The sequence below is a fragment of the Acanthochromis polyacanthus genome, chromosome 5, assembly GCF_021347895.1.
Source record: "Acanthochromis polyacanthus isolate Apoly-LR-REF ecotype Palm Island chromosome 5, KAUST_Apoly_ChrSc, whole genome shotgun sequence".
In the NCBI taxonomy this organism is placed as follows: Eukaryota; Metazoa; Chordata; class Actinopteri; family Pomacentridae; genus Acanthochromis; species Acanthochromis polyacanthus.
In genome coordinates this window covers 13,185,486-13,212,829 of record NC_067117.1, presented here as the reverse complement: position 1 = coordinate 13,212,829, position 27,344 = coordinate 13,185,486, and the positions used below count along the sequence as shown (strand labels likewise).

General features: G+C 39.4%; 1 protein-coding gene across 10 annotated transcripts in view; it reads right to left on the bottom strand.

Annotated features, from left to right (window-relative positions):
* The window catches only part of cacna1da (calcium channel, voltage-dependent, L type, alpha 1D subunit, a), a 63,685-nt gene that overhangs the window by 13,010 nt on the left and 23,331 nt on the right, over positions 1-27,344 (bottom strand). For 3 of the 10 annotated variants that reach the window (XM_051947874.1, XM_051947876.1, XM_051947873.1), the window contains exons 5-31: positions 24,826-25,001; positions 24,042-24,194; positions 22,241-22,437; positions 21,750-21,853; positions 20,121-20,290; positions 18,438-18,512; positions 17,142-17,229; positions 16,837-16,863; positions 15,974-16,134; positions 14,849-15,074; positions 14,525-14,732; positions 13,453-13,573; positions 12,804-12,891; positions 12,679-12,709; positions 12,426-12,580; positions 12,207-12,336; positions 10,676-10,735; positions 9,216-9,322; positions 7,782-7,869; positions 7,583-7,690; positions 7,440-7,492; positions 7,196-7,342; positions 6,800-7,001; positions 6,276-6,434; positions 5,081-5,191; positions 4,008-4,091; positions 182-214 (exon numbers count right to left, since the gene is read on the bottom strand). In XM_051947874.1, coding sequence (XP_051803834.1) covers positions 182-214; positions 4,008-4,091; positions 5,081-5,191; positions 6,276-6,434; positions 6,800-7,001; positions 7,196-7,342; positions 7,440-7,492; positions 7,583-7,690; positions 7,782-7,869; positions 9,216-9,322; positions 10,676-10,735; positions 12,207-12,336; positions 12,426-12,580; positions 12,679-12,709; positions 12,804-12,891; positions 13,453-13,573; positions 14,525-14,732; positions 14,849-15,074; positions 15,974-16,134; positions 16,837-16,863; positions 17,142-17,229; positions 18,438-18,512; positions 20,121-20,290; positions 21,750-21,853; positions 22,241-22,437; positions 24,042-24,194; positions 24,826-25,001 — 3,262 coding nt within the window. Of the gene's footprint in view, positions 1-181; positions 215-4,007; positions 4,092-4,392; positions 4,477-5,080; positions 5,192-6,275; positions 6,435-6,799; positions 7,002-7,195; positions 7,343-7,439; positions 7,493-7,582; positions 7,691-7,781; positions 7,870-9,215; positions 9,323-10,675; positions 10,736-10,813; positions 10,874-12,206; positions 12,337-12,425; positions 12,581-12,678; positions 12,710-12,803; positions 12,892-13,452; positions 13,574-14,524; positions 14,733-14,848; positions 15,075-15,973; positions 16,135-16,836; positions 16,864-17,141; positions 17,230-18,437; positions 18,513-20,120; positions 20,291-21,749; positions 21,854-22,240; positions 22,438-24,041; positions 24,195-24,825; positions 25,002-27,344 lie in introns of all 10 variants that reach the window. The other 7 variants (XM_051947872.1, XM_051947877.1, XM_051947878.1 and 4 more) reach the window with 7 other exon arrangements.

Genomic DNA, 27,344 nt, shown 5'->3' with positions numbered 1-27,344 from the left:
AAACAGATATGAGATCAAAACAAAAATAGAGAGAAATGGAAACCTTAACATGAGAACATAAATGTAACTGAAATAAGCAATAGTTCATAGAAGGTGAAGAAGACAACAGAATACCAAACAAAGAAATGCAAATCCAAACATGACATGGCCCTGACAGGGGGTGGGGGGCGGAGCATCTTACCCCCAGCTCATCCACCTGAGGAGTCTCCGTTGGCTTTAAAATCAAAGACCTGTATTAATGACTTGTACAGAGCCCACAGGTCTCACACACATTGGGCCAAACACGGAAACATTACATTTGAGAAGTTGTTGTCACACAATGCCAGCACACGGCAGTCAAGACGTAGACAGAACAAAATCACTACTCTTCTCATCGACAGGACAAAACTGTCTTATAGTTTCACTATGACAAGGACAGACATTGATTTACCACCATCTATGTACACTTAATGTAATGACAGACATTAAACAGTATCTTAACACTTTAAAAGACTGCCACACAACAAGTTTACAGCTTAACATTTCTATGTGGAACTTAACGATAGCATGTCAGACTAATGAACAACATGAAGTCACTTAAATACCAATCAACATGTAAGACTGGCACACAACTTTATCACTCCCCCGCTGTAATGGACATTACTAATGGGTTTAAATGGATTTTATGGTGAGATGTCTTTGGTGAGCTTTAGACAATGTTAATGGGTAGTTGACTAATTGACATAACAAATGCTATGAATTCATGTCATGGTAAAAGCACCATCTGCTACTTGTACAGAGCCTCGACTCTTGCTGTAACTCATCGTGTAACCCTGTAAGGCTTCAGATTCAGGCAAACACACATCAGTATATGACTTGACTGGTCAAAAATCATACATTGTGTGCATAATGCATTATTTATGGAGCCATGAAAAAGACTATAGTATCTGTAAGTTGCTCAATCTTCTCCTGCGTGTAACAACTTAAATAATACGTTTTGGAGACTACTATTTGTTTCAGAAATAAAAATGCGTGCTGCCTAAAAAGAGCTTTAAAAAACGTTTGTATACACAGTCGCTCACACAGCTCCACACCCATACACAACTGTAGATTGCAATTCATGTCATTTACAATAAAGCGAGCACTTGTACACAGAGAGAGTCCAGGTGCAAAATAAAAAAGAAACATCAGTCACAGTGGTAGTGGCGTCTCACGACTGAGCCTGTATAATGATAATGTGATTTTATAATAACAAAAAGGGTTTAACTCAATGCCAAACGAGAGTAAGAATAGAAGGCTCAGCGCTGGAAACAGAGAGATACTCCAGACAGATATGGCTTCATTCAAATCCCTCAGCACAATACTTCACATACTGTCAGTATGAGGTGCAGAATGAGCAGAAATGATTGGAAAAAATGTAGAATTAGCTTGAGGAGGTTCTTTAGGTAATCCTGGCCACAGCGCTGATGGAGCATGCGTTCAGCATCGCCACGTTGCTGGGGTAGCACTGCACGTACACGCAAGACATTTGAATGATGTGGAGCCAGTGGTGAACTCATAGCAATGCAGCAACTCATGCATGTCAGTAGTGTCCCGCAACAAAACTGCCATAGCAGGGCGCTCTCACAGTCCGGTGCAGAAAGACGCGAATGAAACGACAGGAAGGGAGGAAAGAAAGAAAGTCAGAGAAGAAGGAGGCAGTGAGAGAAACCGATATTAGGTAAGAAAGTAAAACCGGTCCGGTGTGGAAACCAGAGGAAGAATAGAGGCAGAGAGGTGTAAAGAGGGAGAGAGCAGAGTGTTCATGCACCTGACTGGAGTCTACACACCTGCGCTACACATGAGCTCCATTCTGAGCTTTAAGAGCTCACTACAGGAAGACAGAACAAAACACAGAGACAATCACTCACAGAGACACAAACACAAGATCATCAAAGAACCTCAGACTCAGCTGCATTAAACCACCATCAGTGTACAAAATCACAGCTAATTTAGCGTCATCTGATCTGCCAGTGACTTTTTTACATCACACAGTCTTACCTGATTACTGGTCATTGTTACTTGCGAAATAATTTTTACTTTAATTTGAGGAATACATCTTAAGTTGCAGTTGCTGGAAAAGCTCTGATTTCCTTCCAGGTCACTACATGACTTGATCTGCTCCCTAATTATTGATGCATTATATCAGCTGTATGTGAAGCCACAGTAGCCTACACAACTTTAAGGAAACTGAATGATGGCATTTTATTATTTTTTATTTATTAATCACAAAGAGATTGAGCTTCATGGAGTCCATTTTAAAATTCGCCTTAATGTTGTGTAGAATTTCCAAGCTCTGAGCTCCAGGGCCATTCTGTCTGGAAGTAAAGGTCGAGGGGTACACAAGCGGAAAAGGGAAAACTTCACAAGGCTCTATGGAAAAAACTGACCGGGGGGGAATGGAGCGGGTGGCCAAGCGCCATCTGCGAGGGACGGGACATGAAAAGGATGTTAGGGAATGAGATGAGTGGCTGACATCCCAGCATGCATTTGGAGAGGTCACAGCAGTCAAGTGAAAATCTAAACAATCGGACGACTCATGACCAAAATGGCAAGCAAGTAGCAAAAATCAATGACTTATAAAGGAAACCTCATAACAGATCAGCTGTTATGATTAAATGGAACAGTTTAACATCTGAACAACAACAACAACACACATGCAGTGCAAATCAGAAACAGATGTCATGAAAGGTGCGTCAAAGAACCACAATGAAAGCCCTTGTGAAATCAACATCATGTCCCCAACATTCACAACACACACCTCTGCATACACTCACACAGACAACCTAAAGTATACACTGTACACATGTAAAACACACATGCATCACAACTAACAACCTAAAAAAACACATCAATACCTTGTGCTTTATGTTTATACACTCATGCAGACACACATTTTGGAACACAAACTGAGAAAACACTGAAAACATGAAGTATTACTCCAGAAAAACAGCACTGCAGCTCAGACATGAGAGCACTCGGAAGGGGGAAGGAGGTTCAGGTCGAGCACTAAGTCTTCTTGTAAGCATCATCATCACCATAGCTATTCATCGGAAATGTAGAAATGTCAGATTTGGTCTCTCAGCATTCCTGGTGATTGCGTGGGATCTAAACTTCAAGTGTCTTTTACCATTTTTGTACAAGTGAAAGCACCAAACAGCAAAGTAAAGTCTTTGTTTTAGGTGTTCATGTGCACAGCAAAGCCGTAAAACAAAGAGCATTTGGTTGGTTTTGTAGTTGTTTGAAATAGAGAAGCAGTCTTCATCTATTTTATAGAGTGTTGACACCAATTTTAAAAGTACCTGACTTTTATCCGAATCCTAAATAAAACCACTACAAAAATCTACTTTTTCCCGACTCAAGTTATATAATTTTTAATCCACTGTAAAGGGGACCCAAAGATAAAGTTGTTATCAACAACAGGTTACACACAAACAACATTTTCGTTCATTGCCATACTTGCCTCTACAAGTTTCTATGGAAACAAAATGAACAAGAGTAAGAATTAGACAACCACATCATAAACCATCCTGCTCTGAACCAAACACAGGCCTCAGTTCACAAAGAAATGTGAGCGACTCCTGTTTATACACTGCTATGTCCAAAGGGAACAATTGACACTTTCAGCAAACATTTTTGCAGAATATTCTGGTGAAAACAATGACACAATGACAATAGCACATTGAGAAGAAACAAAACTCCAACAAGGCAGATTTGAGTGTTAATGCAGCAGGATAATGACAAGAAAATATACGTGGAAGTCAAACTGAAGCTTTACCAAAAAAAGCCAATGGCACCTTACGATTTACTATAAAAAGCTGCAAAATTTAAACATAATGAGCAAACACGGAAAATCCAAGCTTACTGTAACAAGTCATATTTTTATAACTAAAATGTATTTAAATGAAAGTTAAATCACTGACATTTACCATGTGGCTTTCCTGTAAGGCTTCAGTTCAACTTGTGAGTCAGAAAAAAGTAGTACTTACATTAACTTCAGTGATAGCAATATCGACGACGCTACCAACAACAATTAAGGCATCAAATGTGTTCCAAGCATCAGCGAAATAGTGCTGTTAATGAATGATGTTATATGTAATGGGATGGAAAGAAAATGACCAGGAAGAGAAAGATGGGGAAAGATAATCAGGGGGATGACAAGTGGAAAACATAAGGAAGAGAAGGAATGACTCAAAAGTTGTAATGAAATGGCAGGGGAGCACAAAAGGAGAGAGAAAAGGAGATAAAGCGTTAAGAGAGATCAGATAAATAAAGCGAGAAGTCAGAGTCCTGCCGCTGAAACCTGCAGATGAAGAGGGCTGAACAGAAAGAAGTCAGAGAGCAGAGAGACCAGGCGTATCTGAGCTTACTTACATCAATCTCACTGAGAACAATGTCTACTATGCTGCCAATCACAACCAGGGCATCAAACACGTTCCAGGCGTCTCCAAAATATCCCTGATCGAGGTTGAGCGAGTGGTGGGCGAGTTGAATGTGATATCAGCAAAAACAAAAAATGCTTCACTGAAATTTAAAGCCACTTGTGCTGCTTATTTAAAACTCACACAAACCCCTGCTGGCTACTTCAGCTGAAGGACTCATGATTAATAGTGCACTGATATACTGCAGAGCACTGCAGCAAATTCATGTTAACAATAAAATGATGTGCACAACACTGCTACCAAGAGCTATTTTATTTAAAAACAAATAAGTCTGCACAGCACCCCACACTTTGTCTCTTACTAGCATTCTGTCCTTCTTCTCAACACAGAGCTGGCAGCCGCATCGAAGAGGAAAATGAGAAAAACATTCATTGACTCATCTGTATTCACATTGTTGTTTCTGCTGCTCATTTAATAAACACTGAAATGTAGCTCAAACTGATTGTGTAAAATTTTGGGGAACATGCCTCAGAAGTGGTTTTAGTAAAATATATAGAGAAAACCTTTTATTACAATGATCTTTGCGGCTCCTGGTAGGTAAATCTTTTGACTTTTTTGCCTTTAGACAGTTTATTTTTAGTTTTTCAGTAGCTATATGAAAACATGTAAAAGCAACTCACCCTGGGTTTGAAAGCGATGAGTTTAAGAACCATTTCCACAGTGAACACAGCGGTGAAGACCATATTGAGGATGTCCATGACATAGTTAAAAAGTGTCGACTGGCCGTAGTGCTGCAAGGAGAAGGACAGGAACAATCAAGAAACTGAGGAAAATGAGTCTGGTATTTTTATTAATACACCAAATTAATTTCAGACAAAACTGAGATGCTAAAAGATACTATCCAGAAAGATACCAATGACCAATGTTAAAGTCTGCACAATGATTTGTTGACTGTAGCATTCTTGAAAATAATTTCAAAGGTTTAAGTGTGGGGTTGTCATAGTAGTTTTCTCAAATGTTTGCATTTGAATTGATTTAAGATCAGTAAAAACAGAAAAAATGTGGGATTTTCACATTTTTGACTGTAAAAAATAACCAAAGCTAAGCTTAAAATCATGATATTTAATCAAAATCACTTTATTTTACATGACTCGTTGAAAAATTCTCCAAAAATATACTGTTTGATCTAACCAGATGCTGTTAAAAAACAATAAATTATGTGCTCCACATTGCAGTCGTGAAGCCATTAGTGACTCAACTGCAACCAACAGTAATATGAGAAAAATACAGTGACTTTTCAGCTGAACTGGAGGCTGTGTTTACACAGAGCAGATGGGAGACAAGTATAGAAACACATTAAGCCAAATATGTAAGCAGTAAAACATCTATAGTATGTAGTCACTATACTTTCTTTTCCAGTATTGGTAATATCTGTTGGGAGCTGGAAAAATCATACATAGGGTGATTTTTTTTTTTTTACATTTTTTTCCTAATTTTTGTCAAGTAGATAATAAAAATAATTAAACTTTAATAAATTTTCTTTGTCTTTCTTTCTTTTTTCTTTTTTTTTTACATTTTAAGGCATTATAATTTTGATAAACATCATAAAATACATTTCTGAGTTCTCTCTCCTTCTAGCCATAGCTGTGCTCTTTGCATTAAGGTGAAGGACTTCATATTGGTGTGAAAACTCAGCAAAACTTCTCATGTCCCTGGGTTTACTTGCATTGCTGTGTATGACAGTGTCTTCTGTGATGCTGCCACTGGGGGATGCCAAAGTCAAAATTTCTACATAGCACAAAATGCTAATGAAATTATAGCAGTGAGGCAGACAGAGCTGTTTGGCTTCATTCATGTAATTACTTGGCTTCTCACCTGAACAGCCAGACAGAGTGTGTTGAGCATGATGAGCACAAACATGATGTACTCAAACCCGGTGGAGTTCACCACATACCAGAACTTGTACTGGTATGGGTTCTTGGGGATGTATCTCCTCAGTGGACGGGCCTTCAGTGCATACTCCACACACTGACGCTGCATAGAAACACACAAAACGGCTTTTACTCCTAAGTCAAAAACACTCTTGATATCCTCATTTGAACCCTTCTTAGATTATTAACAGGACAAACTCTGTTAACAATGTAATGGTGGTAATCAGTATTTTAATTGCCCAATGCACACCTGTGAACTGCACTAATTAGTACTTATTATAATAATTATGCTACTTCCTTTTCCTCATACAAAGTCAAGACGCTCATTATACTGTAGCCTACCAGCTTTTCTGTGAAATGAGCTTCCAACAGCATATTTTATCATTTTCAGTGCAAAACATAGCACATTACAACAGCATATTTTAAGCTCTCAGTTTTTCACTGCCGTCACACGCCACATTTTCTGACCTGGTTCTTGTCGAGTTCACAGTTTTTGTACTCTTTCTCTCCCTGCTCCTGAAATGTGACGATCACAAAACCCACGAAGATGTTCATCATGAAGAAGGCGATGATGATGATGTAGATGATGAAGAAGATGGAAATTTCCACACGGTAGTTGTAAATGGGACCGAGGTTCTCCCTGTTGGAGTCGATGGCCTTGTACAGTAACCTGAGCAGACGTGAACAAGGGCAGCATGTGACTCAGATGCACCAAAAACACTTTGCTCAGTCATCATCAGTGTTTCTCTCAGCACGCTTTGAGCACCTTGGGATGAATCTGTGTAAAGAAGGACCTTAATAACGTGCTATTAATAATGTACCCATTTAAAGCTTTAATACAAAAAGAAAAGGTTTGAATCTTACGCAGGCCAGCCTTCAAATGTGGACACGGTGAACAGAGCCATCATGGCCATGAGGACGTTGTCAAAGTTGAAATCACTGTTGTGCCACAGCCGTTTGTGGATGGTTGGCTGGTTCACATCTCCATCCTTGTACAGGATGTAGGTGCCCCTGTGAGAAAAAACCAAGTGGTATGGAGGATAAAGCCCAACCCGGGAAGATACATGCAAGTAATCTGGTGTGCTGGGAAAAGAAAAGTGAAACTAACTTGCATTCTTCTGGGCTGGATTTAGCTTCATCTGTGCAGCGATAGAACTTTCCCTGTAGAGGAAGACATGATGATAATGCATTTTGAAAATGTCTGGCTTTGTGTGTAATAGTATTTTTTTTTTCAAGCTCAGTCCTGCAAACCTTAAATAACTGCACTCCAATACAGGCAAACATGAACTGAAGCAGCGTGGTGACGATCATGATGTTGCCGATTGTTCTGATGGCCACAAACACGCACTGCACAACGTGCTGCAAGACAGAGAGTTAAAAATGTTTATAGGCCGAGTCAAAGATTTTGCAGATTTTTGTGAACAAGCTTCAGTAGGTCTTGAGGTCCTACCTTCAGGCCTTTAGCCCTGTTGATGGCCCTCAGGGGTCGAAGCACTCGAAGGACCCTCAGAATCTTCACCACGGAGATGGCCGAGGACCTTAACAGGGAAATCAAATGGGTGAATTGTCAGTGAGAAAAACAGAAATAGAACATTTTTTCAAGGCCCTGGAACCAAATCAGGAAATTACTTTGCTTGTGTGTAAATGCAACAGGACAAAAAGTAAAAACAAACTCTGCCCCTCGTGTTTACTATGGAGATGGTCGGCTGACTGGTGATGCTTAACCCTTGAAACACCAAAACTCACTGGTGTGTTTAAAGGATTGTTTTTTAAAATCAAGAAAAATACATGATTTATCATAGCAAGGCACTGGACAGGAAGAATCATTGAGTTTTCAACTGTCTTGTGAATCTTTAACTCATCGTGTGTGACTTTCGGTTTTATGGTGAAAAACAACCTAATCCAAGATAAAACTGTGGTATTTCATCAAAACTACTTTATTCAACATGTCTCATTTAAAAATCGCCAACAACAAACTTGTTGTAGACATCACATTCTGTATAAAACAAAAAAAAGAGAAGACTCAACAGAAGCTGCAACAAAAATTCAGGGTCTGCTTGGCTAAACTTGGCTGAACTGCAGGCTGTGTTGTTTACAGAGGGTAAGATAAGTGACACAAACAAATATATCTTCAGAACAAAATTTAAACTCTAACTCAAGAAATACTAACAGCATGTAGAGCCAGAATATTTTTTTTTCAGTATTGGTTTGAACTTCCATTTTTTAAGATCAATGACATCATAACTTTGTCATGCTGGATAAAAGTCCTTTCTGACTTCTCTCTACTCCCAGTCCTGATTGTGATGTTTCCATAGAGGTGAATGACTTTATACTGCAGTGCAGAATGAGCACACGGAAAATAAAAATGCAACAAGAGCAACAAACACCTATAAACTACCTGGGGTTCAGAGGGTGTATCAAACTCAAACCTTTTTTATAGCTTTATTCACACAACAACTAAAATGAATACTAGGACAAGGGTAGGACATCTGTTGTAATGTTCTGATGAATCTGAAAAGAGTGAGCGATGAAGAGAGACGGTGCACGCAAACAAGCTGAAAGCACCAGTGAATGAAAGAGAGAAGAAGCAAAGCTGTGTGGTGACGCACAAAACCAGAAAAAACAGCCAGTACTTAAAAGAAAGAGGTTCTGAAGTGTCTCTTCTTAGTGCTGCTTGTTTCCTTTCTTTCATTCATTACATTTTTATTGCGTTTCAGATGCACAGGAAATGCAAACAGCAATGCTAAAATCGGATGTTTAGGTCCTGGTTTGTTTCCTCAGTTTGGCTCCACTATTCCTGGAACTATTTGGACAAAAAGGACACAACTGTGCGGTTTGTACAACAAACAGGAGGCAGAATGTGTTTATGTTTTTCAGTACTCACTGAATCCCAAAGGAGACGAGCGAAACTCCCACCACCAACAGATCCAGGAGGTTAAAGTAATTCCTACAGAATGCTCCTTTATGGAGAAAAGCTCCATATGTCGTCATCTGAGGAGAGGACCGAGGAAGTTAAAGGAGCAAATGGCAAAGAAAAAGAACACACACTTCATCTAACATACACCTAACACACACAAACACAGTGTTACACTCCACACTTCAGAGAACACAGAGACGTACCACACAAACACAGGAAAAACATATTCCCAGCACTCACAACCTTATATTCAAACACGCACGCACACACACGTCTTCACACTCTTGTAGATCACTCAGATTCGGGGTGGCGAGCTCAGAGCGGTGAAACAGGAGGCTAAATCTACCATCGCCACCCCCACGGCCCTTAACTACATGAATGTAGTAGTAAGTCATTCATTTCACAATCCACTATGGGATGAGGCAATAAAGCATGCATTTTGTTGCCATGATGTCAGGGATATTTACTACCTGCAAGAGCTCTAGTTATAGCGATTGGAAAGTTGAAATGGCCTTACTGTCACATTCATGTGGACCGTCATCTTAAAGCACATTCCATTATGTTCTTTAATAGTTCAGAATAAAGGGAGGCAGCTCCCAATTAAAGCTTCAGAGTTCAGCAGGCAGAGAAGAAAAACCGGCCAAAACAACTCTTCTTCAAATAATAAAAGTAAAGGACTCGTTTTCCGAGTGCATGTAAATGTGGAGCCCCGCATAGACGTGAAGAGAGGCGAATGCTAACTAAGAGCACTGGAGAATTTGGAGTCAAACAGCAGTGGACCTGGCAGGTTTTTGCCCAAATAGCTGCAGAGGCAACTCCACATTTCAATGCACTCAGTCAGGGAAAGCAGACTGAACCATGCTCGGCAGGAACATGGTTGGTTTTGCCCCCTCTTTTATGGGAAATCTGAAGAGCAGTCTGTACGAGAGGCATGAAGTCAGCGTTGACTGGAGTTGACTTTACTGTTTTAAACACCACCCTGAAGATGACCTCAAACTCAACTTCAGCCAATGCCTGAACAATGTCTGAACAGCCCACTGAATTTTGTTGCATCGCACAGAAGGGTTGCATCTTTTCTTTTTGGACATATCTGCATCATCAAAATCATTTCAGCGATGACTGCCCGAATGACGTGACACCCATGTGAGTAGAATGTAATGCTGATGTGATGTTTCCTTCCCCCATCAGGAGTTCTTTGATTAGTGCAATTTGAACAAATCTTCTGTTTGTGTTAGTGTGTGCAAAGTAGTGACTAACAACTCCAATGGTTGATTTGTTTTTTTTTTTTCTTTTGCTTTTTTAAAAGAGGTGCCATGAAGAAAAAAGTAAATAAGAGAAAGGAAACAAACAAGCCAGGTTGTACTGAGTGGCAGGTGACACACAAGGAGAGAATGCAGCAAGGCTCTCGTTGTCATTTAAGGGGTTACCTTCAATATGATCTCAAATGTAAACATACTAGTGAAGACATAATCTGCATAGCCTAGGACCTGGAAGGCAACGAGACGTTTGGAGTGTTATTGGGGTGTGGTTAGTCACAGCACGGACAGGGGACACAGGGCATTTACCTTCAAAACGATCTCAACAGTAAAGATAGCCGTGAAAGCATAGTCAAAGTAACCAAGTATCTGCAAAAAGCAACGTAGATGTTTAACAAAGACAGTTCATGGTGCAGCTTCACATGTCATAAGTAAACAAGATGAAAGGAGAAACAAATTAAAGCATTTCCTGAAAAGGGGTTTGTTAGCATTAATTCATTTACAGTCGTTACAATGCACAGAAAATGCAACACCTGAGGGTTTACTCACAGGACCGTACTGGTGTTTTTGCCTGTTTTAGCTCATAGAATATAGAATCACATCTTGCAGCAGCTTCAACTTGCTACAAAATGAGTATGGAAATCAATGTGCATAAATTATCTTAAGGTAAAGTAGGTTGTACATTATTGTGAAAAACTCATTTTCTTACTTTTTGGCATCCCATATAAATTCATATAGACAATTAAAAAAAACCCTCCTTTATAGTGAACCACTTGAAATGTATGAGTTTGCTGATAAAAAGCACTGCACTCACAAGCGACAAATAATACAGTGAGGATAATGTGAATTTAGTCGTATCTTGGAGTTAAAAAGCTGTTGTCTCTAAATCATGAAAGCTGGAATGGACCAAAAGGAACAGAGTGACCAAACGCAACCTTTAAATGCGGATGCCTCATATTTTCAAGCATTTATCCTGGTGTCCTGACAGGAGAGGCCCTTGTGCTGACAATTACATTGAATGTATGTTTTGTAAAATAAACTGCAAATAAACCTGGCCTGTCAAGGCCGATTTGAGGTTAAGGACAGGCAAGATAATGTGGATAAAGGTAAAGGCATTTTTCTCGCTCTTAATCATTTGTTCTGTCTGTTTCACCTTCTTCATCTTGTTTATTGTAAAACTTAGAGGCACAAACATAATACACACGAAAGAAAAATGTCTTTTTCTTACCAGTAGCCTGAAGCTATTTTTCAGATGACACACTATCAAAGTAATCCTATCAAAAAGTAAATGCACTCTTTGTTTGTTGCTTCACTTGTTCAGATTTGAGATAAAAACATGTTTGACATCCTCAGTGGTGTTAAGAGCAGGTGTTGTGAAGCTGCTTTTGTTTTGCACATCAAGTAACATCCAGTTCACTCTAGTGCTACTGAAACACCATGAATACTACTTCAGAATCAACATATAACCCGTAGTTTATGCTTTGCAAAATAGTCACTGGTTAAGTAAAGTATGGAAATGACAGTAAATGGGCTAAAACATGCAAAACCAAAAGTATGGTCATTTAAAAACATCTGAAATTACCAATGAAATATTACTAAAAAAGAAGATGATTTATCGAGAATGTTACTTTGCTCATATATTTTTGCTACATGGTTTCTGTTAAGTTATGAATATGTTTCGAAGGCAGGTTTGTGAACTTACAATATTGCGAGCTGAGAAGTTTCGGATTGGATCCTCAGCAGCGAGTGAGACGGAGCTGAGCATGATGAACACCAGGATGAGGTTGGTGAAGATGTGATGGTTGATGAGTTTGTGGCAAAACACGCGAACCCTGGAAGAAGGAAGAAATACATGGTGAACGAGATTTAAGACATAACTCATTTCCGTATGTGTAATTTACATGGTGTGAATTTGTCTTACGGGTTTGTGGTGCTGAAAATGAAGAAGGCACTTCCCTCCGGGATCGGAGTGATCTTTTCCTTCTTTACCAGGTCAGAGATGACCGGCCGAGGCCCCGATGGAACTTCTGGATCCTCCTCCTCTGCTGCAGTGTCGTCATTGTCCTCCTCCTCCTCCTTACAAAAAAGAATATAATGTGTCAATATGCGTAACTTTTATATCTACACGGATAAGTTACTTTATGGTTCAGTGTTTGAACGAAATTAAAAAATACCTTCTCATCTTTCTCATCATCCTTTTTGTCCCTGTAACAAAAACAGATATTTTTATGAACTGCAGAGTGAAGTTTAAACATTTATCTGAGATTATGAGATATTTTTTGAAAGATCAAGTCGTCACCCTTTTTTGTCTCCTTCGTCTGTGTTGAGAGACTCTGCATCGGCCAAGTTGTCCACAGCAATGGCCAAGAAGACATTCAGGAGGATGTCTGAGCAAAGTGTTCAGTAAACAATCAGTCGATTAGACATTATATATACAGTATATATATATATATATATATATATATATATATATATATATATGTATGTATAAAATGAAACGTAGCAACTAAGTGCTTTACTGACAAAATGAATAGAATAGCATAATGCAATGATGACACACCAGATTAAATAAAATATAAATTCACTTCAATTCAATTCATTAAATATGACTATAAATAAAACAAAGATAGGTAAATAAAAGAAAAAATGCAAGTTAAAATTAATAAAACAAAATAAGAAAATTATTTTTAAATGAAGTAATTAATGATGCAATAAACAAAAATATATAAGTCAAAAAATAGAGAAATTGATAAATAAAAGTCATTCTAAAAATAGCAATAGCAATAAATAAATAAATAAATTAATGCCTACCTAAAGAACAACCCTCTTTCTATAACTACTATAAACTAGAATACTGCTCCACTAATAATGGCAGTGTGTTCTGTAGTCAGTAACTAAAGAATTGTGATGTGTGGAGCAGCTGCAGTACTGTCGGTATGGGAGGATACAGTTTCCACAGATGAAGAGGATGATGAAGTAAAAGCACACGATCATCCCAGAAGAGGAAGGGCCTCCGTACGCCATGATCCCATCGTACATAACAGCGTTCCAGTCTTCACCGGTCAGGATCTGAGTAGATCATAATATTGGTTTTGTGGGAGACCCAACAATAGACGAGCATCAAACATAAACAAGCAGCAAGTTTTTCACACTGTAGAGAGAAACTGAAGAGTGGCCAAATGCTGGGGGATGGACTGGGAGGTTGAATATCGCTAAAAGAAACAAGTTTACTGAAACTTATATGTTCTATAGTTGTGACACTGAGGTGGCATGTAAAACCAGTTTAGGAACTTTGAGCAAAATTAAAACAGCAGGAACACACACTATAAGAATGGCAATCTAACATATTAAACCTGAAACAAAATGCAAAACTACAACTACATTTTCATGTTTTTGCACCAATTGCAACTGATTAGTGTTTTGAGGCTTTATTAGTATTGTCACAACTAATACCAAAACTGCTAATACTAGTATTGATTGCTTGTTATTCAGATCAGAACTTTTTCACATCTCTTTTAGATCTACATTGCTTTCTTTCTGTAGACCTTTTGCCGTTTTTTCAGGCCTTAACAGACATTTTGTTTTGCACACACTTGACTTTTTTCTGTGGTACTACTGTCTTGTACTGGATTATAATGAAAAAAAGATTGTAATCATTCTGATAATGTTATCTTAGCAAATGGTGGTGTTTTTTTTTTATATAAGAATGAACAAGAATATTGATGTGGAGTCATAAGATTTGCTTCTCTAATTCTGTACTGCAGATTCTTGTTACATACTAGTATCAGCATGTACCTCAAAACATCTCCAATTGGCCAAAACTGACTGATTTATCTGTCTAGATCTGTTTCTCTTCTCCTTTGCCTTCAACCTCATCTGCTTGGATTAAGCAGGTCTTCTTCTCATTTTATACTAATTTTCAGCATACTGTCCATGAGTGCACTGAGGGGCAAATGCTTGATGTTTGGTGTTTGGCACTCAGATGTGTTCGTATGTCGTTATCTGAAAAGTAATTCACACCTGAAACACGGTGAGAAGTGCCTGGGGAAAGTTGTCGAAGGTACTCCTCTTTGTCTGCGTTTCATCAAAGTTGAACTTTCCACCAAACACCTGCATGCCCAGCAGGGAGAAGATGATGATGAAGAGGAAGAGCAGCAGCAGCAGGGAAGCAATAGACTTCATGGAGTTGAGCAGAGACGCCACCAGGTTACTGAGCGACTGCCAGTGTCTAATGAAGAAAGGTTGACCAGGGGAGAGAAGGACAGACGGGAGATGGATTGAAAACCACACATCCTGCACTGAGAACACGTTCCGAAAAAACACACAGCAGGACGGCGGTCTTACCGAGTGACCTTGAAGATCCTCAGCAGGCGGACGCAGCGAAACACAGAGATACCGAGAGGAGACATGATTTCCAGCTCCACCAGAATGGTTTCAGTGATTCCTCCACACACCACGAAGCAGTCGAAGCGGTTGAACAGTGACACAAAATAGGCCTGAAGCCCCAGACTGTACATCTTCACCAACATTTCACATGTGAACAGAGCGAGCAGCACCTTGTTGGCCACATCTGAAAGGCAGAGAAGAAGATGTAAAAACACACAAATAAATAGAAAGAAGGCGACAGTATTTATGGTGACACATTAGATAGTGCTGAATGTGTTTAGCTACAGAAGATGTAAATAATTTGGCAGCACAGAATCATTACTGCTTTTAAGACACACTTATTGCAAACCTCTGCCAAGGCTGCACAACTACATGCAATTTTAAACATTTTAAAACATATTTAGTTTTCTTTAGTTTAGAGCCCAAATTACATTTTCAGTGTTCACTGTGTGCATATCCATATTTTTTTGGTAAAATTTCATTCAATTTAACCTCCATCTGAATCTAGGCCTCCCTAAAAATACACAGTAGTAGAAAGCATGAGATATATGGGACATCTTTATGAAAGTTACTGCAGCATTTCATGAGAAAATAATGTAAAATATTAACCCCTTGATGCCTGAATTTATTCGCAACTATATTAAAAAATTATAATTGTGTGTTTTTGCTTTCCAGCTGATGCTAAAAGAAGTGGAGATTGTTAATTTGCTTATTACACATAGAACAGATATATAATAATAACAGATATACAGTAATTAGGTCCCACTCTGACCTGTCCTACAAGAAACCAGTGTTTGCAAAAGGTTCTGAGGTACGTATTGAAAATGCACAAGCCGGCATTGGGGGAATGGATACGCTATCTCCGCTGCATTCTGAATGAAAGTGGTGTGATGAGAATTCGTGACATTGGACATCAAGGGGCTAAACAATTCTTTAAAAAGCATAGAGATCTACTTTGGCTAAAATGAGTTATTCTGGTTTTTGAGATACCCCACTAACTTAAACATGGACAAAAATTCAAATATGGTTACAATATTTATCTCATTCTGTTGTTTTGGAATTAGATTTTCATGCACCACATACCCTGTACTTGCGTCAGCCACAGAGGCTGGTTGTAATGCTCTGATGATATGGTGAGAGTGTTGAGGAACACCAGGATGATGACCAGCCAGTAGAAAGGCACCGACTTGACAGCCAACCGGCACTTTCTGCGGCAAAATCTGTTCATGCGGCGCCAGCGCCGACTGCAGGAGGAGGGAACAATGTCAGAATGAAGCATGATATTAGTGTAACTTAATTTGCAGATGCATTCATTTAAAAGAACACAATATGTAGTCATATACATTTAAATGTATAAATATGGAACAGATACAGGTGGGTGATAAAGTAAAGGAAAAACCAAAACATCTGACCCTGTAGTGAGGAGACTGTGATGCTATGGGGGGCATTTTACTGTTGAACAGCGCTTTCTACCTCCATCATCAAAACACCAAATGCAGGAATATCTTTAGGAAGAATGATGAATACCTGAGACTTGGAAAAGCTTCATGAGACATTTTATGTTGGTCTTTCCTTTAATTTGTCAACCATCTGTATATCAACTTTGTGTTTTCAAGAAAATCTCTGACGTTTGTGTCCATGAACACGAAGAATGCAGTAAAGTATGGGATGGGAGCCACAGGGGAACTGCATCAATACATTTTTGCAAGTCATACTGTACAGTAAATGAGCCGAAAAATACTGTGTAAGGCTATTCTCTAAAAATACCTTACGGTACATGCTGACTTAATAAAAGCTGTTCATTTATCATTCCCAGTAAGGGCTCATTAAAATACAGCAAAATGAAAGCCAAGCATACAAATATCTTTATAATCCCATGCAGGCACACACCTTATAGTAACAGCTTTATGCATTATGCAGAGACACATATACACAAATATACTGACCTGAACTTTGACTTGGAAATTTTTTGACTGCAAGAAAGAAGAAGTCAAAGTTTAAAAAAATCTGCAGAAGAAATTTGTCAAGAAGTTGACTAGTTAGCAGCTGCAAAAGTCGGGAGCTTTAAACAAGTTTACTTTAACCACAAACAATAAGGTGGCTGGCTGTGCTGAAGGCCTGTGAAGGGAGAGACTGATATTTGACTCTGCAGCCACACCAGAGAGAACCACAGTCTGATGCACTGAAATGTAATAGCAGTGGTCCTGTTTTCACCAAACAGTTTGTGGTGCAAAGTGCTGTACATTCTCACCACAGAGGCCCGCAGCATGGTGTCTTTTCATCCTCCCCGTTCTGATTCTCGGTGTTCACAGACTCCGTTTCACTGGCCGGAACGCTCGCTGTGGCAGCAAATAAAGCACACATTTATAAAAATATAATCATACACGTTTTGCAGTGGTAGAAGATTCTTCTGAGAGGCACAATGTAATGCATCTCAGTTAGGAGACGTGTGAAGAGATATAAAATAGGGTCTGTCTGCATCGCATTATTAGTAGAATTTCATGAAATACAAATCAGCAAAACTGAGAATAAATACACACCGAAAACTATATTCAAGAGAATCAGAATTGTTTGATGATGAGTTTAATCTCCAAAGCTACACTGACAATTCCAAACCACCTCATAGAAGGGAAGGAGCTAAGTGTGGCGACTGTGCATCACTGTCATCATCAGTATCATTTACCAAGTGCTGAAAGGGAGCTGACACAGGACAGGCGAGTGGACAGCTGCTCTATGAGCTGACTGATGCAGACAATGAGGAGCAGAGGGAAGAAGGGAGCCGAGGGAGGAGGACAGAGCTCTTAAAACTGTCTCTGAAATGCTACACTCAAAGTACCGCCAGCGCTTTGGAGAGACTGTCTGTGCAGACAGATGATGATTAACTGTGTGAAATGTCTCAGTGCTTTAGCTCGTATGAAGGAACGTGGTGTGTGCCGCTGCTTAGCTTATGTAGACGTGTTGGCTTTGATTCCTGAGCGGTCGGACAGCTCTCAGCTCTGAAAATAGTGCTGACTGCTGGAGTAGTGATCTGGGTTTAGCCCTGTTTCCTATATTCATACTGAGCCCCAGCTTTTGAAATGGGACACGAGAAGGAAACAGGGTGAGGCTGCTATCAAGCACAGCTGTATTTCTAGTCCACATCAGATTTGTTTAATGAGGAAAAGATAAGCTTTTTTCATTTAGTGGTAGAAAAACCAGAGACGAAAAAAAGGAGAAACTGAAAAAGGCTGTGATGTTTGGACACGATGGGTAGAACACAATAGTAAAGCACACAGTGATGAGATATTACTTTAGGCTGCACATGTACACAAACACACAAAGTCACACTCTCATTAGAATCTATTTGACACATCAGTGACTTTTCACTGAGTGCTGACATCAAATAAATATAACAGATCAGATTTTTCTTAAAAATACAAAACATACAATTTTATCTACTTATTTTTCTGTATCAGATGATTTTAACATAAATCTCTCATACTCACATGCATAACAAACAACAACACACAAAAGCTAGAGAACACAGGAGGGAAACCACAGGATTTACCATGAGTGTCGGACGACTGGCTGAACCACCCAAACCTTCCTTTCTTCTTCTCAGTAAGGTCAGCCAGAGTCACCCCTTCATGTGTAATGCATGCAAGCCCATGCATTCAGACACAACGGCACAGCAGAGGGACATGGGGGCGAGAATGGGCTGCTATCAAAATGGGTCAGAGCAGACAAGCACCACAGGACAACAACAGTATTTCAAAATATCAATATTCAACAACGACAGAGCAGCAGAGGCCACACGGACTGCAGACACTGAGGAGGGCAGAAGAACATCATGGAGAGCTGTTAGTCAAAGGAAGCCTCTGCAGGTGGCCAGACCCTGTACTCACATGTTACAGTGCAAATTAAAGCATTTACATGTCAACATGTTCGTAGGGGCTCATGGGCCATCGACACACACCGAAAGCCAGGATGGATGTAGAGGAAAAGCAGCATGGATCCTCGTCCTCTAAACAGGGGACATTTCTCATTTTATGGTAAATACACAACGTAATGTCGCTACTAAAAAACTGGGGAGCAAAATGTATCCAGAGGAAAAGACAGGTGGGGTAAAGTACGTGGGGGGATCGTAATGAGCAGACAAAAAAAACCAGAGCTCAAACTATAAGGTGAGGCAGCTGCAGGTTCTCTGTTCTGTATCATGTGTGCTGCTTATATAAAGAGGATTTGGATTAAGAGTTTTTCTACTGCTCAAGTAAAATGTTATTTTTTTCCCCCCTTTTTCTTCTTCTCAGATAAACTCCAGTGGCACTTACAGCACGCTCCACTTCCATCAGTGACATACGCCGAGGGTGGAGATAAAACCTGTCTGTACGTTCAGCTTTAAACATCTCTCATATGTTCATACTGAACACCTCGAGGGGCTGTTTCTTTGTCACTGCGTGTCTCTGTGTTTGAATGTGTAAATGCATGCTTCTCAGTTTGTTGTGTCTCTGAATGGCTGAGAAAGAATAACTGGCTACGGCAAGTTGTTGATAATTGTGTTTTGTTACTACTATACTGCTCAATGCGTCCCACAAGTCCAATTACTGTCGTGTTCCTGACCTTTCACCTGTGCTACGTTTGATCAAAGTGCCTACTTTCACTTTAAATCCCAAGGTGGCTTCTGAAAAGTTGCATAAGAAACTGGAGTACTGCATGGCTTAATCAGCCCCAATTAAGATTTGCTCGAGTTGCATGATGCTTGTGTTGAAATTCTTCTTCCTGCATGATTGTTACAAGTTGAAGCAAAATCATAGGGCTAAAGGAGGAAAATTGTTTTAGATAATAATCACTTTTCTTCTAATTAATACCCTCTCTATCTGTGCTACATATGTCAGCGTAATCGACCGGATATCTGGGGCAAAAAAAAAATTAGAACACCAAAAGAATACAGTGCAATGAAAAGCTGCTGTTGTGCTTTAAACGGTGATCTGTAATAAATATTTCTTCTTTTAGCTTCAACCATGTCTGTTCACGTTGTTCACAGAACACCCACTGTAGCACACAATAAATGTCTGGAGTAGAAAGTCTTCTATTTCACTATTACATAAAAAGCACACTTAATTATATCTGCAGAAATTACAACCCTCTCAAGCCAACAATAAAACACACTGCTGGATAATTTTCTCGATGTGGCAAGAACAGTTTCAATCTGTGAACCACATGGAAGAGGGAAGCGGGAGGCGCTTCTTACGGTTGCGTTTGCTCTCCTCGTCGGCCTCGTCCTCGTTGTCGGGGTCGATGTCTTCGGCCTGAGTGATCCAGTCCAGGTAACCCTTCAGATCCTCCTCCAGCTGCTGCTTTTCGCGCAGCTTCTGGAAGTCTCCACGAGCTTTGGCCTTTTCTCTCTCCTTAGAGAACTCTCTGGGTTTCAACAAGAACAAGTGGACAAAAAAAAAGACACAAACGCACACAAATACACAGGAGTGCATGAATGACCCAAAACACACACAAAAGATCTTTCACAGCAAAGAAGAAATGCTTTTTTCTCACACAAAAAGGAAAGTCTGTCAACCCCTTTTAAAATAATCCCTAAAAATAGAACACTGTATAAGGGATACTGTGTATGATTTCCTGTCTGTTCTTGCTGTTCATGTTGGATTCAACACTATTTCAATTGCAAACATTCAATGTCTGGTGTGTTTTTCTGAACTCTAGCCACTGGAGGGAGATGTACACCTTTAAGAGACAACACAGAGCTATATTTAGATCCCGACAGTACAGTAGCGTATCCTTCAGGCGAGCATCTTAATCATACAGAAAAGGCAATTTAGGTAGACAGATGGTTTCAAGAGACATGCAACATTTGCACAGCATCTCAATTTATAAATTATATAAGACAATGAGTGTGCCAAATATGATATATAAGAGTACAGGAGGCAGGAGGTAAATACAAATGGTGCATGGTGGGATATTGTTAGAAAAATACGGATTTGAGCTGCTATAATAAAAAAACGCAAATGAATGGGAAGTGTATCGCTGTCTAAAAAAAACAAAAGACGCTCACTGGCTGGCCAAGTGGCATTGCAATTAGACAGATTATGTCCATCCGAAGCAGCCAACAGCCTGCTTGACTTGATGGTAATGTTAACCTTGTTGGCTTTATGCTTTTTTTAAATCAGGCTTTCCTGGCTGGTCAACTATCCAGAGTTAATTCTACCGTAATACCCCACCCCCACTCCACAGGGCTGGGAAAGCAAACTGGGGTTTGAGAGAGCTTAGGAGTGCAGAGGGAGTGAAGGGCGAGGAATAAGATTAATTTCTCTCTCAGGAGGTTGGGTGGGTCGGGGATGGGGCGGGGGGGAGGAAATGCTCACTTTGCAGTTGCCGTGGAAAGGATGTAATAGTTTGACATGAGCAGGGGTCAGAGAAGACCGCCTAGGAAAGAGTCTATGCTTATCTTGAAGGCCTGATGTAGACTAGCCAATTACTGGTGTATTATCTCAATATTTTTGCACAGTGAAGTGAAGAATTTGCAGCATAGAAGATGCTCATTTATAGGCTTACACTATTGCCCAAACACAGAAAGCAGTGCACAGTAAAACCCACAGCATACACACGCCGCACACCACAGACCAAACCCACTGCAAAGGTTGCCTCTTACCCACTTAGCACACCTAACACAAGGTTTAACACGAAAAAGGAGCCCAGTATAATCAGGCTGACAAAATAAATCCACGGTGTTTCCCATCCGATGGCGTCGTTGACCTACAGGAGCCAAGAGTAGCCGGTTAACAAGACACAAACACACACAAAAACAGAGAACCTCCGGCCTGCAAACCAAGCAGAGGGTCTCTGTCTGCAAAAAGAAGAAGGTGCTTACCCGCTCAACACACCCAAAACCAGGTTAAGAACGAAAAAGGAGCCGAAGATCACAAGACTGACAAAGTACACCCATGGAAGCTCAAAGCCCATAGCATCGTTCATCTGGAGGAACAAGCAATCGCCATAGAGGAAGGAGAGGAAGGGCAAGAGAGAGGAAGAGCGAAGAGAAAGAAAAGAGCGAAATAAGCTGTTAAAGACAGAAACTGTCAGAAAAGAAGAGCAGAACACCAGTAAGAAAAACAGAGATCTTGTAGGAATACTGACACTGCCAGGAAAACATTGTTTTGTTAGATGAGCTGTTCAATGCATTCAATCATTTTGGCCAACAATCGTATTGGAGTGATAAAAGCTGCCTCAGGAAATTATCAGCAGCTTCATCATCAGAATGTCAGTCACATTACTGTTGGGTCTGATTTGAGGAGACAGTCGAGCTGAAGGCATGTGACAGTCACAGGTTCCTGAAGTGGGAGGGCAGAGCGAGAGACTCACCCAGTACAGCACGTCCGTCCAGCCCTCCATGGTGATACACTGAAACACTGTCAGCATGGCAAACAGAAAGTTGTCAAAGTTGGTGATGCCACCGTTGGGACCTTGCCAGCCTTCCCTGCACTCTGATCCGTTGATGGGGCACTGGCGCCCATGACCTGAGATCGCACATGGAGCTGGTTCCTCTTCTGCTAACATATCTGCAGAAAGACGGAGTCAAATCATCAGGCTGGTAAAGTTCAGGCGATAAAGTGCTGCATTTACAAGGAGAGCAGTGCAGTGGTATTGAGTATTTAAGGAATTTTTTACTTCTTCTCCATTATATTTCAGATGGAAGCTATGCATTTTTTACTCCACAACATATCCGACACGTACTTATAAAACACGAAAACTTGCTATAGTGATTAAACTTGAAACATTCAATAACATTACCATTAGCCTAAGACAGTGGGAGGTTTAATGCTGCTACACAGGACTGACTTTGTTTGTTGTGTAAATTAGGAGAAGTTGAGAATGAGGTTCAATTTGTGTTTCACTGTCCTGTATGTGAAGATGTAAGGGAGGTACTTTTCAGTAAGATGCCCTCTGTTTATGCTGATTTCTTTTGGTAGGGTGACCATGAAAAATCTGAGTTATGGTTTCGAACGAGAGCATTTTTGATGGCAGAATTTCTTTGCCAGTCCTGGGACAGAATGCGAGAGCTGAGCAGCAGAATAATGTGTGTTTTGGATGTATTATTGCAGTGCTAGTATACTGGTGTCTTGTAAACTCATGAGGGTTGGGCACGCTTGTGTGCACGACAAAGAAATCAATCAACCAAAAATTTGATCTGATTTGTAAAATTTCATATCCTTTGTAAAGTAACATAACAAAATTTAAAAATGTCTTTGAACAGACAGAAAAACAAATTCTACACGGTTGAGACTGGAAATATTAGTCAATGCTGGCCTATGACAGACAAATCAGTATCAGTGCATGCGTTGTCTCACATGCACTGATATGGAAAGGTATTATTTTTTGGGAAGAATATGCAGAAAAAGATGCTTTGAGCGATTTAGAAAAGGTGTCATCCCATAGTTTATCCAGCAGAGCAGCTCTAACTCCACTGTTTACCGCACATGTAGCAGAGTTTGTATCACAGCTGAGAAGGTGGTGCAGAGTGAAGCAGCGTCTTCACAGTAAGTTAGCAACTAGTTTGTAGAATACATTCCTGGTAGGTTAATAACCTTACAACATCTAACGTATTGTATATGTGAATATATAAGAATAGTTGATATATCTGTTAAAGGATTTTTCATTCCCCAAAAATCTGCATTGGCTTCTAAAATCCAGTATTGGTCAGCTTTTATTGGACAGACTGTGTTAAATCAGTCGTTAATAGAACGTTATATTCTGTAGAATTAATTTCTTCTTGTTGTGAGGTGGTGCGACTAAAAATGCGCAGACCATTTTTATGCCCTTTTTGAGGTTAAATGTAAATGTGTACAACTGTAATTAGGAAAAAGACAGTCTGAACTTCTGTACGTATGCTTCAAGTTGTATAATATTTAAAGAATATTATGTCTGCTTGTCTTGATGAATTAAAAAAAATCCTCTGTACAACTGTTCAACTGGGTAAACAAAACTGTTAGACTAAGCTTTACTCTGCTTTAACCTTCAAAATGTTTGTATTTGCTGAAAATCAGTGCATTGTATTTTAAGGTGATGCTTCATGGACATAAAAAACAGCCACAAATTTACAAAATGCACAATGTATAGTCTAAAAGGTTACTTCTATGCATAAAAGGCAGGCGAGAGTGCTTACCTGAGCCAGGTAAATAGCAGGTTGCATGCATTTTACCGATGAAAAGCTCCAGTCCGATAATAGCATAGATGATAATGACAAACAAGACCAGGAGGGCAATGTGCAGGAGAGGGACCATGGCTTTGATGATGGAGTTCAACACCACCTGTAAACCTGAGCAAAGGGGAAAATACACACATTATATGAAGACTGGCTGAACAGATAGTAAAATACGGTGACAAACTACCAGGTTTATAAGTCTCTATCACTGTTCTTAATAAGAAAATACTGACACCTGTGGCAGCCGATAGTAAAGTGTTTCACCCTGTAAGTGCATGAGGATCATGATCATTCAAAATAGTAATTGCATGCACATTTATTTAAAAAAATATAAATAGCAGATGAAAATATGCATGCAAGTCTTGGTGGTTTAGATTACAAACATCCATTTCATGCGTAATTTTATTCCCTCTTTGCTTTTATGTACAAAAATATATACCAGTTCCAGCATATCTGTATATTTCAGTACATACAGACCCACATATATTTCATAAACATGTCAGAAGTGTTTATCGTAACTGTGTATTATCAATACACCCAGAGCACACGACCCCAGGGAGCTGATGTAGATGCTGAAAGGATGTTTTTCGCTGAAAGTCCTCAGGGACTGCACATGGACCATCTGGACTTGCCATGTGTAACCCCACGATATAGACAGAAAATATGTGGCAGATCTTGCGCACTGTGTTTCACTCAGTTAATGCTGGCTCCCTCGCCGTGCACCTCCAAAGTTCTCACTACTTACTGGGTACTCCTGAGACCAGCCGCAGGGGTCGCAGCACACGGAAGGCTCGAAGGGCTTTAACGTCAAATCCACCTGGCTTCCCCCCATGCCCGTGCATCGCCGCATGGGCAGTAGCTCCGTCACCACTATCCTCCTTCTCATCTTTGGTCAAAAGCTCCAAAACAACACTGAAGAGTCTGTTAGAAAACACAGGAAGAGCCTAACATTAACAGTCTGCAAAGGAAAACATATTTGCATCTGAATTTTATATAGCTGGAAATTTTTATCAAACAATAGTGAAGATTAAATTACTCTTCATTAAGGAAAAAACATCTGGTGGATTTTTTGAGGGTCAATTATTTATTTCAGACATTTTTTAAGAAGGATTTGCCAAATATTTTGCATACCAACATGAGGAAAAATATGCCAAATATTTTGTAGTTTCAGCTGCAATGATAAGATTTGCTGCTTTTGTTGTTCAGACTTGATAATAAATTGGATATCTTTGGGTTTTGAACTAATTTTAGAGAGTCATCAAGTTGAAGATGTCACCTTGGGCAGAAATCTAGAATATTTTTAACAATATCTTAAGTGTGTGTAATGAACAGCTTAATTTTTTATACATGTACAACAATGTGTGCAATATCAACAGTATTTATGATTTTTTTTCTTTTTTTCAGCTGATGTCCCCACATGTTTTTGCATTATTCTCTTTGCTGCTGTAACAATACAAATGTTACTGTGAGACACAATAGATTAGTGTGAGATTATTAAAAATTCACCTTAACTTTTAAACAAAATATAATTAATAAAAACATCCGATTAATCATCAGTGTTATTCTAAATCTTAATTTTAATCATTGTTACACAGTAGATGGGCAGTTTGATCAGATTCACTGCATTTGCACAAATTTTCCCAGATATCAACATAATTTTCTCAGTAAGACTGAGTGTTTTTAACAATAATCGAAAACTATATTAAATAAGTAATTTTTATTAAGAACCAATAAAGAAAGTCATGGGTTATGTTTGTGTAAATGTTTTAACTGATTTCTAAAAATACCAGTGTTGTACCAAAACATCAGATTATGCTTAAAACAGTCATAATACCAAGTAAATAAAAAGTTTATGCCCTCAGTTCCTGACATAATGTCAAAATATGTTACATGTATTCCTTACTGTTCCACATTTGATACACTATCATTTATTTCAGCAAACATTTCAAACTCTTTCCTGGCTCAAATCTTTTCATTTTACTGTTGTTGATCCCTCAAAGTATCATTTAGCTGTGACACTATAATGTACAATCATCAGTTTACTTTACAACCACCCACAAACCATACTGAAACCACCAGGATACAGTTGGATTAATAGGACTCCAAAACATTTAATAAATACAATCTGCTGTTGATATTTATAGAATAGATGGCTTTAAAAGTGGTTAATACACACTGTGTTGGGAGGCTGCATGTATATTTTTAAGACCTGACATAACGATTCTCAGTTATTTTTTCTCCTTACCTGCTTCATACAGAACCAGAGCAACAAAAAAGCTCTTTCAATAGAAAGCTGGGCAAAGCACAATATAACAACATCTCAATCCCTCTGGCTCAATGCCCAGTTTAGATACATAAACAGAATCTATGTATACAGCCGACAAACGCACCGAAAGAACTGCTTCCTACTGTGGTCACAAAGTGAAATCAGTGGTGAACGGATCTCTCACTTCATTACAGTCAGTTAGACATTCCTCACCTAGCCAGGAGGGAAAATCATCTCGACACATCACATCAAAGCGGCGGACTAAAAGCAGTGAATGAAGCTGCCGATCGGGGCTGGAAGGAGTTCTGATGGCCTTTAAGCACAGTCTGCTCCGACTTATGTTCTACTGAGTCACAGCTGTAAGACTGACCGCCCGCCACTGGGGGTTTCATTAGTCATCCAGTCATGCTCAAAAGAAAACTCTCCTTCACATATCGACACCTTTTTTTTGTTGTTGTTGTTGCTGAGCATATCTCAGAAGAAGCACTTTTATAAAAGTAATTCAGCAGGTTTCCCTCCCAGTGAATGAGGTGATGTGAAGGAGGTGTTTTCCAGTAACTCTACTGAAGGACCAGTCCGCCGTTCTACAGCTTTAAACCAGTGTTTCTACACAACTAAACTATTTTCCTAACTATGATTGCTGGCATTGAGAGGCAACTTTTGTTAAGGAATTGAGTCCAGGTTTTATAAAATACATGTGAGCTGGCAAGAGGTGGGTGACTGGATGGTCTAGGCAGCAAATTGATTTTATATTTAAGGTCAGGAAAAGACAATGGTTTTAATTTAATGTGAATAATGTGTCTCAAGTCAAGGTGGACTTTATCTGTACTAAACCAAACCACAGTCTTTCACTAATCTTACCAAGTACTACCATTGCCTAAAAATAGCTATAAAACTATTGTACAAGTGGATATTTTAAAACATTCTCATTGAACATGTTACTGCCAGAGCTAGAAGATATCCAGAAAAATTATATTGCAAATATTGCACTCTGTACG